Here is an 18,985-nt window from a genome sequence, read left to right on the forward strand (position 1 = left end):
TCCAATACAAAACATACAAAAACTGCACCACAATACAGAGATAGATATCATTAGAAGAAACAACAGATCATTTTACTGCATAGCAAGTAATGGAAAGACAGGACGGGTGCATAAAAAACCATAATGTGATGAAGTTATCTTGACTATTAATAAATGCCAACAAGTATCAAAAACTGAGAAGAATAATTTTTAATAATTTCTTTGTGTGAATATAAGCAACATACCAATATAATATCAGTATTAAACACTTTTATAGCAATTGAAAAAGTGATTACCAAAGAGCTATGAGCTCTTTGGTAATCACTTTTTCAATTACCAAAGAGCTATGAGCTGATTGACTATTAGATACACTAAAGTATGATACATCTCTCAGGTCTTGTGTTATGATCCATTGTTTCTCTTGGCATGACATTGGAGGAGCCCCCTGGCCTTTCAACCACCCTCTCAGCCACCCCTTGACGGTTGAGATAATAAATATATTAAATTTACTTTCTGAGTCACAACAGAAGACATTTAAAGTTACCTTTTCTATGTAAAACGGGTCTATACATTGTCCCTTTTTGAGACAAACATTGGTATGTTATTTTCACAACACTGTGTAATTTCTGTTCTGTTTTTTTTAAACCCCACACAAAGTTGAAAGGATAGCAGCATTCACTCTCCTGCAAGTAACAGCCATAACGCTCCAACTCCATATTCACATATAGCAAATAATAAAAAGTATGTCTCCTCTATTTGTTTGAGTTGGTTAGCAAACCCCAACCCTACCAGCTGTGTGCCGGAGTCACTTCTTTGATTATCTGAGGCTATACACAAAGAAACGACACCAACACACAGCTACTAATCTGTAAAAACTTTTAAATAAATAGAAAAACTACCAAGTCACTACCAATACAATTAAAATAAAACACTAAAAAGGAGGATGCATCAGCTAAAATAAAGAAAGGAAAGTAAGACCACACAGAGTAGACTACCTAGACATTTTAGATCTGGCAATCACCCTCTAACCTACCATGGGAATAAACCCACTACAAAGAGAAAGAACTTTCCAGCTAAGATCCTCAGCTAGATCCTGGACGAGCCCCCAAATTCTTACATCCCTAATGATGTCAACAGGGCATAACATAAAAAATAATGTCCTATAATAATCAACAAAGACAGAAAAAAGATATAATATCAATATTAAATGAAGCGATAAATCTAAATCTGAAAATCAATAGTTCAATCAACCAAAAAACAAAGCGCAGGAGAAAATGAGTTCAAAAAACTAACCCAAAACATAAGTACACCCTTTCTTCTAAAAGAAGTAACACAGAAGGTACCTTCCTTCTGACTGCACAATACTGTCACCAACAACAGTAAGTACCAGACCAGTTGTCACTAAGAAAGCAGTTCCTCCCCCAGCTTTATGATGATGAGCAAAATGGAGTGAGATCGGCCTATTTACCTGCAGACAATGCAGAATGCCTGTTACCAAGAAAATTTAGAGGAAAAAGCCAAAACCAAACCAAAAACACACCTCTGCATGTAATATCTCTACACACGATCTTTGAATCAAATTACTGGCTGAGCTAATCAAAATAGACTTACTGTCATTGAAGCAAATCAAAGCATTCAGGTAAGGCAAGATAAGGGAATCTTCATCAGTAAACACAAAGCATCTGCATAGCATGAAATTAAGTAACTTTTTACTGGGTCTCTGCTGTGAGATATGCATAACACTAGCATTTGCCCCATGTACAAAAACAAATCTGAGACAGCCTGGTACATATGCTACAGTATCCAATGCCTAGACCTATGATGCTGGGGCGGCTTTATTTTCTGTTTGAAGTTGCATATCTTCAAACACTATTAAATAAGACTTCAGTTTTCAGCTGATTCTGCCAACAATCTCAAATAATCATTGATAAATTTATTTGACTGTCATGTACCTCACTTTAACCTCAAATGTTCAGCTATCTTAAATGAGACTGATATCAGTTTTCTTGCTTATTATAGTTTATGTGCTATAATAAGGAAGAAACCTCATTGTAATTCTCACAGGGTACCCAGATGATGTTGGCTAGTCTCCAGTGTCTAAATCTGATCTGCTTTAGAAAACTTAAAAGTTTCTTTGACATGACAAATGGTTTACCACACACTGTGAGTCAGTGCATCCGTTTTTTTTGTTTTGTTTTTTTTTAACATTTCCTGCCACGGCATTCAGGCATACCATATAGAGCAGATAGTAGACTACATGTGCCAGGGCAGTTTTGCGCTACGAGAAGGGATATCAAGGGACTTCATTAATTCCAGACTCAATCCAGCATCAAAGTAGGCAGGCCACAGTAATGTTAAAGTAACCTGTCTTTGTATGACCTTCAACCATTTTGTCTAATTGGGTATTGGTGCGCGTGTGGGTGTGCGTGTGTGTGTGTGTGGGTGTGGGTGTGCGTGTATGTGTTGGGGTGGGGTGGGTGGGAATTTGAGGATAAGTGTAGAAAAAAGTGTGTTTGTGTTGAGTGGGTGTGTGCGAAAATTAGTTTGTCACCTTGAAGTGTACATTTGTAGGTGTGGTGGAAATGGTAGAAGGCCCGCAAACCACAGCACGAAGCAAAGGGCAGGTAGACCTGGCTCTGGAAGGCTGCAGCAGACCCAGGCAGCCCGACATAAAGCATCACCCCAGGGCAGCTATACACCCCGCACAGAAAAAGAGAAAAAGGTCACCAGCAAGGCACCGGAGCAGCAGCCCCCAGACCAAAGAGGCACAGAGCGAGTCGTAGGGCACTGAGCCACCCCCCGACCCAGCCACACCCCCATCCACAGCTGCACATGCCAAGCCCGGGAACCAGTTCCCCCAGTAGCCCAGGGGCCACACCAACCCTAGCAGCAAGGCCACCTGGCACCAAACAGGGGGGACCCCCTAGAGCCCCTAACACGCTGGGCAGGCTCACCGCAGCAGACGGACTCCAGAGGGTTCAAGATATGAGGGGCACATTGTATTTCATGTTGGGGGGTCAATCCTTGAGAGGTCTAGAGGGAGGGATGCCCACCAGAGCCCAGTGCAGCCCCCGCAGCCTTCAACCAGCTCTGTATTCTATATTATATTCTATATTATATTAATATTCTCTGTATTTTAGAATTGCGCCGCTCAAGGTGGCAGCAGGTTGGAGTAGCTCTGTTACTTTTGATTCTGATTTATTATTTTTTGGGAACTATTCCTCTTGTGGTGGATCCAGTTGATTTTTTTTGGATGACTGTCCACTCCAGTGTCGGATGCTGTGCAGCTTGGAGGATTTTTCTTAATAGTTTCTATTTTTGGACATTTGTTATTATGCATTGCCATGGCAACGGGGTTGTTTCTAACAACCGGGAGCAGCTGATTAATATCTCAAAAGCTCAAATAATACTTCAGCTACAACCCCAAATCCCTGATGAGTTGAAAAGGAGACGCGTGGATGCAGAGCAGGAGCTAAGAGAAGAGAGAGAAGGAAGAAGTTCAAACCATCTCTTCCGTCAATTATGATGGGCAATGTGAGATCGTTGGGAAACAAGTTGGATGAACTTCAAGCCCTACAAAGGACCCAGCCAGAGTACCGGGTATGCAGTATCATGTGTTTTACTGAGACATGGCTGCAGGATCCTATCCCCGATTCCAGCGTCTCTCTGCCGGGCTTTTTAACCATACGAGCAGACAGAGATTTAAAGAGGAGTGGCAAATGTAAAGGAGGTGGACTGGCAGTACTTGTGAACAACAGATGGTGTAATCCAGGACATGTAACTGTGAAGTGTCATCTCTGCAGTCCAGATATTGAACTGTTGGCAGTAAGTTTTTGTCCATATTATTTACCCAGAGAGTTCACCAGTGTTATTTTGGCAACAGTTTACGTTCCGCCTGCTACACTTCCAACGTTTCAACAGTTTGTCAGCTGCTCTACCAGAGAAAAGGTAGGACCCACAGCTGTCCAGTAACACCTCACATTTTTTATCTTCCAACTCAGTCCTAGACCCTTCTGCTTCTACATGTTTGCCTTCAACCATATCAGAAGATGCTGATACTTCCTTTGCTTCCCCCTTTCCACCTGTGTGTCTCAAGAAGTCAGGTGAAGAGACAACTGGAGAGACTGAATAGGAATAAGGCTGCAGGTCCAGATCATGTCAGCCCTAGAATCCTGGAGGCCTGTGCAGAGCAGCTCTGTGGGATTCAGCAGCAACTCTTCAACCTTAGCCTGGCCCAGAAGAAGGTTCCGGTGTTGTGGAAGACCTCCTGTCTTGTTCCGGTACCAAAGAAAACTCACCCATCAGTCCTCAATGACTATAGACCTGTTGCCCTAACATCTCACATCATGAAGGTCCTAGAGAGACTCCTGTTGGCCCACCTGAGTAAGCAAACAGTAAACCATCAGGACCCCCTTCAGTTTTCCTATCGCTGTGGAGTTGGAGTTGAAGATGCCATCATACACCTGCTTCAACAAACCCACTGTCATCTGGACAAATCCAGTAGCACTGTGAGGATCATGTTCTTTGATTTCTCCAGTGCATTTAATACAATCCAACCTGATTTGCTTTGTCAGAAACTCCAGAAGACTCAGGTGGAGGCCTCAACAATCTCCTGGATCAAAGACTACCTGACAAACAGACCAGTTTGTGAGACTGAAGGGTTGTGAGTCTAACCAGGTAGTCAGCAGCACAGGAGCACCACAGGGGACTGTACTCTCACCATTCCTTTTCACTCTGTACACCTCAGACTTCCAGTACAAGACAGACTCCTGTCATGGATCAGAGATGGTCAAGAAGCTGAGTATAGGAAGGAGGCTATTTTACAGTTTTAATGAGAGGGGACAGCATTTGATTATGACCTTATCAAATGCTGATCTAAAATATTTTAACTGATCGGACCACAGCTTGGTAATTTCGCAGTGCACAGAGATTCTTAAAAAAAGTTCTGGATTTATTAAACATTCACTCTATTTGAAAATAGATACCAATTTTTAATTATTGAGTTGCTGTCAGTATGTGACTTTATCTGGTAAAGTCTAATTAAGCTATTACTTTGGGGCCCGTATATGAAGAGAAGTTATTCTAAACTGTATCTATATATAAGCATCATCTCCAGCATTCTGTAAGGTAACTTTAGTGCATTACCAATGATCACCAATACGCTAAAAGCTACACTAAACTAGAAAAAATGAGTAATGTAAACTTTTCTTTCAACTTCATCAGATTTCTAAACAAAAATCTGTTTCTCAGTGTTTCTCAGTGTGACATGAAAATATGTTTATTTACCCAGGATTGTATTGTAAAGATGTTTAAAAATGTAAACGAAAAAGCAGCCAGAGAGAATAAAAGGAAGGGGTGGATGGCTAGATAAAGAGTCTGACCTAGTTGGAAGGAACATAGTAGCCTGGGGCCACAAGGCTTCTTGGCCCTGGATTCATTTCAGGTCATTTCCTTCGCTTTTATCCCTCCTCCCTCTTTGCTTTGTATACCCCCTCTGTTTTCCTCTGTGTCTGCAGTGGCAATGATCAGTATGGCACATATGCAGCATTTGAATATAATCCGTTTCTCTCCTTAAAAGACTAACTTGAAGTGCTGGTGCTCTCTGGAACTGCGGATCTTGGAGGAGTAGCGCTCAGCCAGCTTATCTAACCCTCGGGAGTACTCTAGCTGGAGTTCGGCCTTTCGGCGGAAGAACTCTTGCAGGTCCTGCAGCAGCTGTAGACGGGACTCAGACTGCTGCTCCAGACATCGGAACTGCTCCACCAGCTGGTTACGAATCTCTGCAAGGCGAGAAAAAGAGAATTAGAAAATAAACAGAGCATAAATGACTGTCACTTTGAGCCCCCCCCCCCCCCCATAAAAAAAGAGGATTAACAAGGCATGTGAGGATACACTTAGCTCAAAACAAAAGTAACACCACAAAACAGCACAAAGTTATCATAACTGGAGAGAACCAACATGTCAAAAATCATTTGTCTGCCAGCTTTGCAAGTGTTTGTGGGGGTAGTGGGAAGGAGAGAGAGCAGGAGTGTCTGCTTGTTGGGGTTGCACACGTGCATACAGTATGAGATGCATGTCTGATGATTGCAGCAGACAGCACGGAAAATTTAAAATAGGTCAGTTTCTCAAACTGCATTGTGCTGTGCGAGCCTTCAGAGGACTTTGGCTGAAATACACAAACTGCAAGCATTTGTTTTATTACATGATTGCAGCAGTTTCTCTGTGTTTGAGGTTTGAACACTAAATTATGCAGTCTTAGAGTGGGAAAAATGCAGTTTTAGACAAACTTTTTGAAGCACAGTTGGTGTTTTTTTTATCAACATGTTTTAAATATATACAACAGGAAAATATGGTGATACCCATTGTAACACATGGTATACATTTTTGTAAATCTCATTGGCTTTTATCCAGAGTTCAGCAGACAACCAGGCCTTATCTTCTACTGATAAGGACAGGTTTAGAGTTTTATCAACGTAACAGCTTATAAAAACCTCCTGACTGCCTCCTGAATAGCCTGTATTGGTATTTTAGTGGGCAATTTCTAGTCAACTCTGGTATTCCATGTAATAAAGCCTACAGTAAAGCAAAACTAGTACAACTAGTAGCATTGCTGTGACACTAAGAAAAGACCACAAATCCTATTCCAACACATACCTATAATGTTTATAGAAATACAGTAATAAATACAGTGACTAAGTAGCTGCTAAATATGAACTTTATATTGTAATATGTTCTATCACAACATGTTTAATTTATAACTACACTGTGCTTAAAATGACTCTGTGAAAAGGAACTTCGGTAAACAATAGCATTAATCCAATTAAATGTTGGCAACATGACAAAGCTCCCCCACCACCAGAAGGTTAAACTCACATCTGTACCATTACACAAGCAGAAGCAAACAACATATTAAATTTTCATCAGCAGAAAAGAAAATAACATTCATCCATCGTCTATACTGGCTTATGTGTTCAGGGTCGCTGGTGCCTATCTTCAGCGGTCATTGGGCAAGGGGCTGCAAACACCCTGGACAGGTCGCCAGTCCATCACAGGGCAACATATAAACAAACGGTACAAACAATTATGCACGCACACAGTTTAGAATAACCAGTTCATGTAACCATCATGGGAGAACATGCAATCCCAAACACAAAGGTCCCAGATAGGGATTTATATTTGGAAACTTATTTCTACAAGGTAGTAGTGCTAGCCAACAAATACAATTTAATTATCAATACAGTCAAATAATAAGACCTCTAAAAATAATAATAATAAAAAGCACACTGCTGAAACTGAAGAACCACTTGTTCCTGTTTACATACAAGCCAGTGCACTGTAGACCAGCTACCTAATACAAGAAATTAGGAAAGCAGCAGTTTAAAACTTCTTCCAGCTGTTGCCTTAAAATTTGAGTGAGTGTGTTCAGAAGCACGACATTGAAATTGTCATCTCAATATGTTCTCAAAACTGAAATTTCAAAGAACTACTTTAGTGCAATATTTGGTGGGCTATTAACCAGGTGTCACATTTCATTCCAATGAGTTGGACATTCCCTGTCCTTGATGATCAAACCTGATGTAAATTGTAGTTACTGAGATGCTAAATCTCACAAATGAGGACTTTTAGCAACCGATAGATATTCATCATCTAGCCTTATATTATACTAAACTTCACTGTGAAGAATACTAGCTCAGACAAGGACTGCATGATATAAGGAAGAAATGTGAATGCAATGTTATTGTCCAATTAAAATGCCACAATATCCAAGTCTATTTGGTTTCATAAATTGTAATTTAGTGCTGTCAGCTCGACTGAAGTAAACTGAAGTTTAAGCTATTTAATAGGGGCCACAGATATGAAGTTGTGTGATAAAGCTTGGCATCCAGTTACATCAAAGTTTAAGTCTCTTATTTTCATTCTGAATATTCAGTGTAACAACACACAAGATAAGAAAGAATTACAAGCACCATGAGGATAAATGACTAGTTAACTGTCAAAACACGCATGCTGATCAAACCTAAACTGGATTGTTCTACAATCAACAGTGATTATTTATAACCCATCCATTCCACCACTGATAAAAAAAAAAAATTCTCATGTTCCCAAAAGATGATGCACAGCCACTTTGGTTAGTTTAGCATTAATTAGGCTAAACTACGCCGGAGCTCACAAGGGTAGATTCTGCACACATAACTACTCGTACTCATACTCATACTCGTCATCTTCTGCATAACTACACAAGGCATTTTAACAAAGTTCCTTTGTGTAGAAGGTAATGAGACCATCTGACCAACAAGATTTCAAAAGATCCCACTATGACAAACTGTTACAAGCATTCATATGATTACTGCATTGACAAGACGTCTATGTAAATGTATGAATGGAAAAGATTGCCCTGAAGAAGAGACGTCTTCTGTTAAGATTCTTCATGCCATTTTCTGAATGCAGAGGGAAGGATCTCAAAAATTCCTCCTCCACTGTCTGTGAGGGAAATTGTGAATGAGAGAGCAAAGACTGAGACAAACAAAGTAAATATGTAATCCCTTGATATGCAGAGAGGAGGAGATGTACCTCTTTTGGTCCCCACAGTTGCCTAGTTGCATGGTTACATGCCTCTTGAGGCATTTCAGTGGGAGCAGGCCAGTTCTCTGCTCCAACAGTCGCAGCAGTCAGTCTGTTTAGCATAATGGCCAAGGACAAGGTCAACATATTCTGCTTTAGAATATACAACAAACAGCTTTTGATGATGAATGAGGCAATGATCAAGATCAAACCCTCTAGGGCTGTGATGTACTCTTAAACTGAAATAGACCACTGAACAACACAATTTGTTTCCCTTTATGGTTTAAGTGAATATTAATTCCACAATTCCAGCAGGTAAACAGTATAAAGACCAAAATAAAACGCATTTCATTAATTTAGAAGGAAAACTGGATGCACTTATGATATTTGCATTTCCTCTCCTGTGAGATAGTTATTTTTAGATCCTAAAGTGTTACTAGCAGTAGAGTACTAAATTCAATAAATGATTCAAACCTTCGCAGGGTAATGCATAATTACAAGGAGGCTTGCAAGGACTTCAAGACATAGGACCCAGAAGTTTTTTTTCCTCTCTCTTAGCTGAGCGTAATAAAAAGTCGAGCAGCATGTCACACCAGTTTCTTTGCCTGGGAACACTATGTATGCTCCACACCCAAAGGCTGGTGGAAATTCACAAATGGGATTTTAGACATTTGATGCTGTTTCTTCCCGTATGCAGAGTGGTCGAACTACACTGACATTTACTGCTAAATGGACCTCTTTAAGAATATGTAATTTAATAAAAATTGGCCACATGAATGGATCATTTGCCCACATGGAGAAATCATTTGGCAGGTAGTGATAGCCTTGATAAGTGTAAAGGGTGTTGTTTGAAAATATCCCAAATTATGACTTTCTGGATTCTGATATGTAAAACAATTGCATTGTAATATATTTTTATATCACATGGGAGCAACTCAACACAATAAGACATCTAGACGTGGTAATAACACACTACTGAAGTTAAAACCAAGCATCAAAATAGGGGAAAAAGGGGGATTTGGCAAGTTTTATTGTGCTATGGTTGTTGTAACAAGATGGCCTGGTGTGAGTATTTCAGAAACTGTTATCTACTGGGATTTTCACACACAACGTTCTCTCTGATTACTGAAAATGCTCCAAGAAAGAAAAAAATATCCAATGAGTGGCAGTTGTATTGTTGATGTGAGAGTTAAATGGCCAGACTGGTTTGAGATAGCTTAATAACACTTGTTTCAACTGAGGTATGGAAAAAAGACCATCTCTGATGGGCTACAGCAGCAGAAGACCACACCGGGTGCAAGCTCAGAACAGGAATCCAAGCTAACAATTTACACAGGATTACCAAAAATGGACAGGAACAGATTTAAAAAAATGTTGTCTTGATTTCAAATCCAACATTCAGATGTTGGGGGCAGAATTTGGTGACCATGAAAGCAGTGATCTATTCTGCATTGTATTCAATGGCTCAGGCTGGTGCGGGTTGTGGAATGGTGGAGGATAACATCTTGACAAACTTAAGCACAGTTCTGAATCCAAAAGGCCAACCCAGTACTAGTGTACCTAATAAGCTGGTTGATTAGTGCAAATATACAACAAAGCCCCCAATAATTTTACTTTAAACTGAGAAATATTGTTCTCTGGTTAACTGATTATGTGGCATACAATATGCAAATTGACAGCCAGCAGTTATGAAATCACCTCAGTGTCAAGCTAGCAGCACCTACACCATATTATCAGATATGGTTACAGCTTGAAAGGGTTATATGTTAAAAATATCTGTCCTTTCTCAAATGTTAGAAGGCCTTGACCTACTATTTGTTTTACTCTGCAGGGTCAAAAAGAAATGTTCACTGAAAACGTTTGACAGCAGCAGGGCTTGTGGTGGTTAAGCTCCAATCTCTGGAAGATAGTCAAATGAAATAAAGGAAAGCACTGATCACTGTTTCATCCCAGCTCTGCCAGCGAGGCGTAGGCTTCATAACAGCACCAGATATGACATGGAGATGGGCTTCTGTCACCACGGTTGCTAATTCATTATAGCCGAGCACAGTTATTAGTAAGCGCACCCAGTAACAGTGACTGAGACTGTTGTTAGCCATGCGTGACTTGACACGACGGACATAATTTGGTGCAAATCTAGGTTGTGTAGAGCGCTCATCTTCTGAATCCAGCAATGACTATAGTATGCATTTATACTCGGTTTGGTTGAGTTCACATAGCTTGCTTTCTCACTCCTCAAAAATGCTTTTAACAGACTGCATCACTCTTGGTGTAATCACACATAAAAATCCAATAGTTATAGGCCTAATTCCAAGTGGTTTTCTTCTTGGAGACTTTGTCTGTCACCAAAGCAACAAAAAAGAGTCTTAAGCATTGGTGTTACCAAGACACAAACACAAAGATATTTATGTCACTGTCATGATGCAACCATGACATTTCAGGCCAGCATCTATCAAAGCATTTTTTTCCTTTATGATGAATTCTGGTAGAAGGGTTTTTCTGCTAGCTCTCCGTGGAATGCACATTTCTGGAGAAAAATCACATTAATACAGGTCCTTCTCAAAATATTAGCATATTGTGATAAAGTTCATTATTTTCCATAATGTCATGATGAAAATTTAACATTCATATATTTTAGATTCATTGCACACTAACTGAAATATTTCAGGTCTTTTATTGTCTTAATACGGATGATTGTGGCATACAGCTCATGAAAACCCAAAATTCCTATCTCACAAAATTAGCATATTTCATCCGACCAATAAAAGAAAAGTGTTTTTAATACAAAAAACGTTAACCTTCAAATAATCATGTACAGTTATGCACTCAATACTTGGTCGGGAATCCTTTTGCAGAAATGACTGCTTCAATGCGGCGTGGCATGGAGGCAATCAGCTTGTGGCACTGCTGAGGTCTTATGGAGGCCCAGGATGCTTCGATAGCGGCCTTTAGCTCATCCAGAGTGTTGGGTCTTGAGTCTCTCAACGTTCTCTTCACAATATCCCACAGATTCTCTATGGGGTTCAGGTCAGGAGAGTTGGCAGGCCAATTGAGCACAGTGATACCATGGTCAGTAAACCATTTACCAGTGGTTTTGGCACTGTGAGCAGGTGCCAGGTCGTGCTGAAAAATGAAATCTTCATCTCCATAAAGCTTTTCAGCAGATGGAAGCATGAAGTGCTCCAAAATCTCCTGATAGCTAGCTGCATTGACCCTGCCCTTGATAAAACACAGTGGACCAACACCAGCAGCTGACACGGCACCCCAGACCATCACTGACTGTGGGTACTTGACACTGGACTAAAGGCATTTTGGCATTTCCTTCTCCCCAGTCTTCCTCCAGACTCTGGCACCTTGATTTCCGAATGACATGCAGAATTTGCTTTCATCCGAAAAAAATACTTTGGACCACTGAGCAACAGTCCAGTGCTGCTTCTCTGTAGCCCAGGTCAGGCGCTTCTGCCGCTGTTTCTGGTTCAAAAGTGGCTTGACCTGGGGAATGCGGCACCTGTAGCCCATTTCCTGCACACGCCTGTGCACGGTGGCTCTGGATGTTTCTACTCCAGACTCAGTCCACTGCTTCCGCAGGTCCCCCAAGGTCTGGAATCGGCCCTTCTCCACAATCTTCCTCAGGGTCCGGTCACCTCTTCTCGTTGTGCAGTGTTTTCTGCCACAGTTTTTCCTTCCCGCAGACTTCCCACTGAGGTGCCTTGATACAGCACTCTGGGAACAGCCTATTCGTTCAGAAATTTCTTTCTGTGTCTTACCCTCGTGCTTGAGGGTGTCAATAGTGACCTTCTGGACAGCAGTCAGGTCGGCAGTCTTACCCATGATTGGGGTTTTGAGTGATGAACCAGGCTGGGAGTTTTAAAGGCCTCAGGAATCTTTTGCAGGTGTTTAGAGTTAACTCGTTGATTCAAATGATTAGGTTCATAGCTCGTTTAGAGACCCTTTTAATGATATGCTAATTTTGTGAGATAGGAATTTTGGGTTTTCATGAGCTGTATGCCAAAATCATCCGTATTAAGACAATAAAAGACCTGAAATATTTCAGTTAGTGTGCAATGAATCTAAAATATATGAATGTTAAATTTTCATCATTACATTATGGAAAATAATGAACTTTATCACAATATGCTAATATTTTGAGAAGGACCTGTATAACAGTTACTGATAAGAGTGACCAACAAGTCTTTCCATTTTTCATACCCTCGTTAACATCGTGGATTGGCATTGTGGAAGGACTTTTTATTAGAACTCTGAATGCTTGAAAAGATCTGTGAGGCATGAAAACTGAATGCAATAGTATCAAAACAGCATGATGGATAATAGATCTATTTGTATATCAGTGAGAGAGATAAAATAGAATGATCTCTAACAATTAAAGACACTAAACTGGCCAATAAGTGTACATAGTTGATGATTAATCACAAAATTATCACATAAGGTAGTATTTTCTCAAATTTTTTACTGCTGAAACTAAAAATGTTACTGTACAAGAGGCCAAAGTCAGTGCATGAATAAAGTCCTCGTAGCACCAAACCAGTCCAAGCCTCGTTAGCAAATGAGCTTAAGATGTCAGCTTAAAAGCTTTTCATGAAACTGAGATGAGAGATTGAGCTGTGATGGCTCTCTCAAAGCTGCAGAGATGAGTGCAGACTGATCTTTGTGTGAGTGTGTAAGTGAAGACAGTGTGGGCACAAAAAAGTGACAAAGAGAAATGTCACCATACCTCCGACTACAAATGCTCAACATGCTCTTCATTCTTGACACGTGTTGACAATCCTTTGTCATTTCAGCTGTGCAGTGGTTAGCTCTCTCATCTAAGCCTGGCTTCATACCAACTATATGTTCTGTGCTTTGAGTGTGCAGTTGAGACATTCCGGCTCCGATGTGACCAAGCTAGAGTATTGAAACATCTCAGTCTTATCATATTGATCTTATTCACAACAAATCCTTTATCACAGTCTCAGTGTGTAGGCAAAATAGCAAAGACACTAAAATGTTGCTTATCTGTTATGATAACTGGATGTCTAAATCCAATTTATTTATAAAGCACATTTAAAAAACAGCAAGTTTGCCCAAAGTGCTGTACAAAAATAAGATAAATAAAAGAGTAAACAACAAGATAAAAAAACAGAAATTAAAACACCCAGAGACAATAAAAAGAGCATGTCAACTCACACTGGGCCAAATGTTTGAAAAAGGATGTGTTTGTAAAGGAGTCTTAGAAACAGGAAGAAACCAAGAAACCAAGGAAGATGCCTGTCTAACATTTAAGGCCAATGTATTACAAAGTTTGGGAGTTACAACAAAACAATCCCTATCTCCTCTAAGTTTCCACCTGGTTTTTGGGATAACTAAAAGCAGCTGATCGACTGATCTCAGGGTTCCTGAAGGAAGATAAGGCTGGGCTGAGATGGACAGAAACTTTTCTATATCAGCACTCAACATACTGTCACTCAAATCGTAATGAAGCCAACCCAGAGCTGTACTTTCAATCCCAACCCAACGTTCCAAACGAGAGTTAAGAATAGTGTGGTCCACAGGATCACATGCTGCAGAAGATCTAAAAGTACAAGAATTACAGAGCTTCCAGAGTTGTTTTCTAAGACAATTTATTTAAAAACACTTAATAGTGCTGTTTTAGTGCAATGTAAATGTTTAAAAACAGACTGAAAAATATCCACAATGTCATTAGTGCCCAAAAAGCTATTCAATTTGGTAAAAACTATTTTCTCCAATATTTTTGAATGGAATAGGAGTTTCGAGATTGGTCTAAAGCTTGGGCAAACTGAGGGGTCAATGACAGGTTTGTATGTAATCAAAGGGTTTACAATTGCATGTTTAAAAACATCAAAGACTATACTGGAAGTAATTCTGCTATTTATAATAGCAAGGACTGAGGTTTCAATTTAGAGAAAACCCTCTTTAAAGAGAAAGGTATGACATCAGCAGGAGAACCTGATGGTTTCATTCGACTAACCACCTGTTTAGCCAAATAAAAATGGACAGGTCATGTGTAGAAAGTGCTATTGCTGTCTTGGTGTTAACAAAGAAACAAAGGAAATTATTACAAATACTGTGGAGGCTGTCCAACAGAACTGATACTCTTACATGATCACGGGCCTTATAATAATTTAAAGCAATGATTTGAGAAAAATATCTTTTTTTCTCATTTTTACAGTGTTCTGGTAACATTTCTAACATTCTTTTAATATTTCAAAAGAAATATTGTGACTGGTCTTCAATGCATGTGACTGGTCTCAAATCATAAGTGGGCACCTTTAATGTTGGTTCGTGCCAACTACAGATTAAACAAAATGCAACAGGCTTCCTACATGTATTTTAGAAGTGGTGTGATGGGATCTCACGGCACAAGATCTCACAATATTAAAATGCGACGATATGTCTTGTCTTTTTTCTACGTTTGACACCATGTTATATCTATGTAGCTTGTTTTTCATCCTTTTAATTTTAAGTTCAGATCAAAAATTTCCAAAATGGAAGAACAACATTTTATTACAAAATTAACCGGCTGGGTTTATGTGACCTGAAAATAGTGAAGATTAGGGTTATGCACAAGATATTGTAAATTAACAGCTGCCGCAGTATCACTGTATGCAATATGCATTTCATGAAGATCTGTCTAAACTGCAAAAAATGTTAGCTAATTACTCGTATTCGTACTCGTCGTCTTACACTTATCCGGGACTGGGTCGCGGGGGCAGCAGACTCAACAGAGACACCCAGACGTCCCTCTCCCCAGACACCTCCTCCAGCTCCTCCGGGGGAGCCCAAGGCATTCCCAGGCCAACCGAGAGACATAGTCCCTCCAGCGTGTCCTGGGCCGTCCCCTGGGCCTCTTCCCGGTGGGATGTGCCTGGAACACCTCCCGAGGAAGGCATCCAGGAGGCATCCGGTATAGATGCCCGAGCCACCTCAACTGGCTCCTCTCAATGTGGAGGAGCAGCGGCTCTACTCCGAGCCCCTCCCGGATGGCCGAGCTCCTCACCCTATCTCTAAGGGAGTGCCCGGCCACTCCCATAGCTAATTAATTAAGTGTTATGTATTCAGAGTCTCTATGTCCGTAATATATTTGAAGACACTTGTTCTTTAATGCTTCATAAAAGCTTTTAGAAGGTAAAGATGTGGTAAGGTGGTTAGTCATTAGGATTCTACAACTACGTTTTTCCGATGCCAAAACAGCAGACAAAAGGCAGAAACAACTTTCTCAAAAAAACCTTTTTGTTGAGATGGAAAAAAAAATTTTTTCTAGTAGCGGGATACACTACTCATTTTTGGGGGTCTATGTTTGCTGTAAAACTAAAGAAGAAAGACATCAACCATTTTTAATGACTTGTTCTCTTCATTCACCTGTCACCCCTCCATCACATGGCAACACAGGGACACATAGAACAAACAACCATGCACCCACTCACCCACACCTATAGGAACATTTAGAGTCAAATTTACCTAATATGTATATTATCGGACAGTGGGAGCAAACTAGAGTTATTAGAGAGAACACTCCACAAGCATGGAGATATCAAGCAAAATCCATCCAGAAAGACCCCAGGCCAGGGTTCAATCTCAAGATCTGCCTACTGCAAGGCTACAGTGCTAACTATTATTCCACAATGCAGCCTCAAACTGGTAATAAGAATAGCATAAATGCATATAACTATAGCTCAGAGTTTGCACCAGATCATTTCGCCCCTTCACCAAATCAAGCCCCCATTTCGTACCCATGTGTGCCTCGTCATCCCTTCGTCCTTCTACGTCAAACATTTCAAACAATCCATTTCATATCCATCATACCCGAATCTGCGTTCTTCATTGCAATTATTATTTTCATGAGTTATAGAAAAATTTACATGAAAATAATTTAGTTTTCATTATCCTGGTTCTCCTTTGTGCCAGTTGGCTCTAAATTAAAACAAAATAACTCTCAAAACCTTGTGCTGGTACATATTATTTACATGGGTCTTATAACATCATTTGCTCATGGTAGACTATGAGTAGAATGTTGAAATTTAGATTTAATCATTGGTTGCAGCACAGATGCACAGTTTGAATTAAATGCAGTAAGAAACATGACAATATAATAAAACATTTCCCATTTTCAATTTGGATAATTGCCCATTTTAAATTTGGACAATTGCCCATTTTAAATTTGGATAATATTTTTAAAACATTTTAACAGAACTCCTGAAACTTCACAGAACTTCAGATGAATGATGGCGACAAATCCTTCATTTAACTTTCGATTCTTCACGCACACAAAATAATCAACAGGAAGGTCCTGCATGAAAAGAAGAAAGTTTTTACATAGAAACCAGTAAAAAAGTGCATTCATTTTCAACCAAGCTTGAAACACTCTCCAAATGCTGTCATGCAAGTCAAATAGAAAAGGGTATGAGTTCAACATTGCAAATTTTTTGCAAATTATTCTGGTAAAGATATTATGTAAATTAGCAGGACTGTGAATAAAGCAATGAGTGGCATTTAATCGTCATTCTCCTTTAGTTCCGTTTACTTGCAGAACCCGTTCACACAAGTACACAACTGAGACGTCGTCCTCATTAATACCTGTGTCTATCTTTCTTTCTCAAAACAAAATGTCTGACATAAAGTGGACCTACTAACATGACAACTATTCTCTCTCTGATGTTTTACACATTTCTTACTCAAATCAAACTTTGCTTTATTGTGCAACAAAGCATCAATGTCTGATACCAAACTACACAAAACCCATCTAACACTGAGTTAACTAATATTTCGTTTCAACTTGTTGGTTGGTTTGGTTTGTAAACAAAGTAATCAGTTAGTGTTAAAAAAAAAACTAACTGGCTTCATGGCTTCAGACAGACTGAACTGACACCTTACAGCAGCAGGAAATGTAAGACTAACATTAAAACCACAACAATAAGAGGAGCAGCATGATGAGAAAACAAGCCTGCCAATTCACATCCTGCAATGTCTGCTCTGTTCCTGACTTTCTTCTCACTCTCTCCGGTTGGTTCATCCAGTCACATATTTAGTGTCAGACAGTGAAATCCTTTCATGGTCCATAATTCATTCAGACAGCATATATAATTCATGGACTTTCTGAACTGTTGGTTGTGTGACCTTCTCAAGCATTCCCTCTTATTTCTTCTCATATCACACAGTGTCCTGAAGTGGCAGGAAAATACTAACTGGAAAACGGATGATCACCATCTCTTGGAGTATGTTTAACTTTTTCATGCCAAAGAAGCTTCTGTATGGGGGGTGAAACATTTTAGGAGATGCTTTTTATCTAAAAACATACCAGATTAATTGATCTTGCAGTAGGATCATTAGGAATAATTGTCAAAACTTGCCCAGAGAAAATAAATTATAAAGCCTAGTTTTCTTTCATGGCCACACATGCAAGGCTAGGCATGTTTTAGCAGAGACTGGAGCATAGAGTCCTCTGCAGAACAAGAATAGATGCTCGCTTTAATTTTGTAAGTAAATCCAAGTAAAAGAACCTCAATCTAAATAAGTTCGAGTAAAATATTATATCAGAGAAAATATCTGGTAGGCAAGCAGGGAAAATAACTTATCTAATGTGATCTGTCCCACCCCACAACACTGCACACTTAAGAGCCACATCCTGCTTGTAGTAAAGTTATGCAAGGGTGTCCTCCCACAATAACAATAGGATCAGGGTCTGCATGGCACCCACCTTTCACTTGGGTCTCATATTCGGAAATAATCTCTTTGTCCTTCTTGACTTTGGCCTGAGATGACATTTTGCGAAGAGCGGCTTGTGCAGTCCTCGGGCAGGAATCGAGGGTGTCGGTTGCCACAATGCGGCGATCAGCCCCTCCGCAGTCCTCTCCAGGCAGCTGAGCAGCGAATCAGATACGAATCATACCCACATCGACGCAACTTTCGGGGGTTAAACGCACTTCAGGTCCTCCTGGCTGCGGTGCTGCTGCGCTGCATTCAGGGCGACGTCTTTCTCAAAGTGCTTTATGATCTCCGACCCTGAACACTCCTCCTCCTCCTTACCAGCAGTCCTCAGTACATCATAACCAGTTAATGCCTAATGTACATTTCGTGCAAATCCAAGTTAGTAGTAGTGATAGAAGGTCCTTCACCAAAGCATTGTCCAGTTTGTCCCTTTTTTCTTTTGTTGGCCTCTCCTTTTCTGTGCGAGTTCAATGCCGCTGCAGATTTGACTGACTGGATTTGAAAGTCAGTAGGAGACTCCTCCCCCAGCCGCCCCCCTCAATTTTCTTTCCTGGATGATTTAAGGTTCTTCTGTGTGAACTGAAATGAAAAACTGTCTCAATAACAGATTGGATGTTGTCTGCAGTCCAACATGAAAGGGACACAGGCAATGATTTTGTGGGCAATCCTGAGAATGAAATCTGTAGGCTTGCCAATGCCACAAAAGCTGCTAACAGTTTCA

General features: G+C 40.2%; 1 protein-coding gene across 4 annotated transcripts in view; it reads right to left on the minus strand.

Moving 5' to 3' along the window:
* Positions 1-18,747, minus strand: part of LOC124856848 (SLIT-ROBO Rho GTPase-activating protein 3-like) — a 55,011-nt gene extending 36,264 nt beyond the window's left edge. For all 4 annotated transcript variants that reach the window (XM_047347752.1, XM_047347751.1, XM_047347750.1 and 1 more), the window contains exons 1-2: positions 18,254-18,747; positions 5,564-5,759 (exon numbers count right to left, since the gene is read on the minus strand). In XM_047347752.1, coding sequence (XP_047203708.1) covers positions 5,564-5,759; positions 18,254-18,320 — 263 coding nt within the window. In that variant the 5' untranslated portion in view covers positions 18,321-18,747. The remainder of the gene's footprint in view (positions 1-5,563; positions 5,760-18,253) is intronic.
* Positions 18,748-18,985: the final 238 nt, after the last annotated feature.

Source organism: Girardinichthys multiradiatus, chromosome 20 (assembly GCF_021462225.1).
Source record: "Girardinichthys multiradiatus isolate DD_20200921_A chromosome 20, DD_fGirMul_XY1, whole genome shotgun sequence".
Lineage (NCBI taxonomy): Eukaryota > Metazoa > Chordata > Actinopteri > Cyprinodontiformes > Goodeidae > Girardinichthys > Girardinichthys multiradiatus.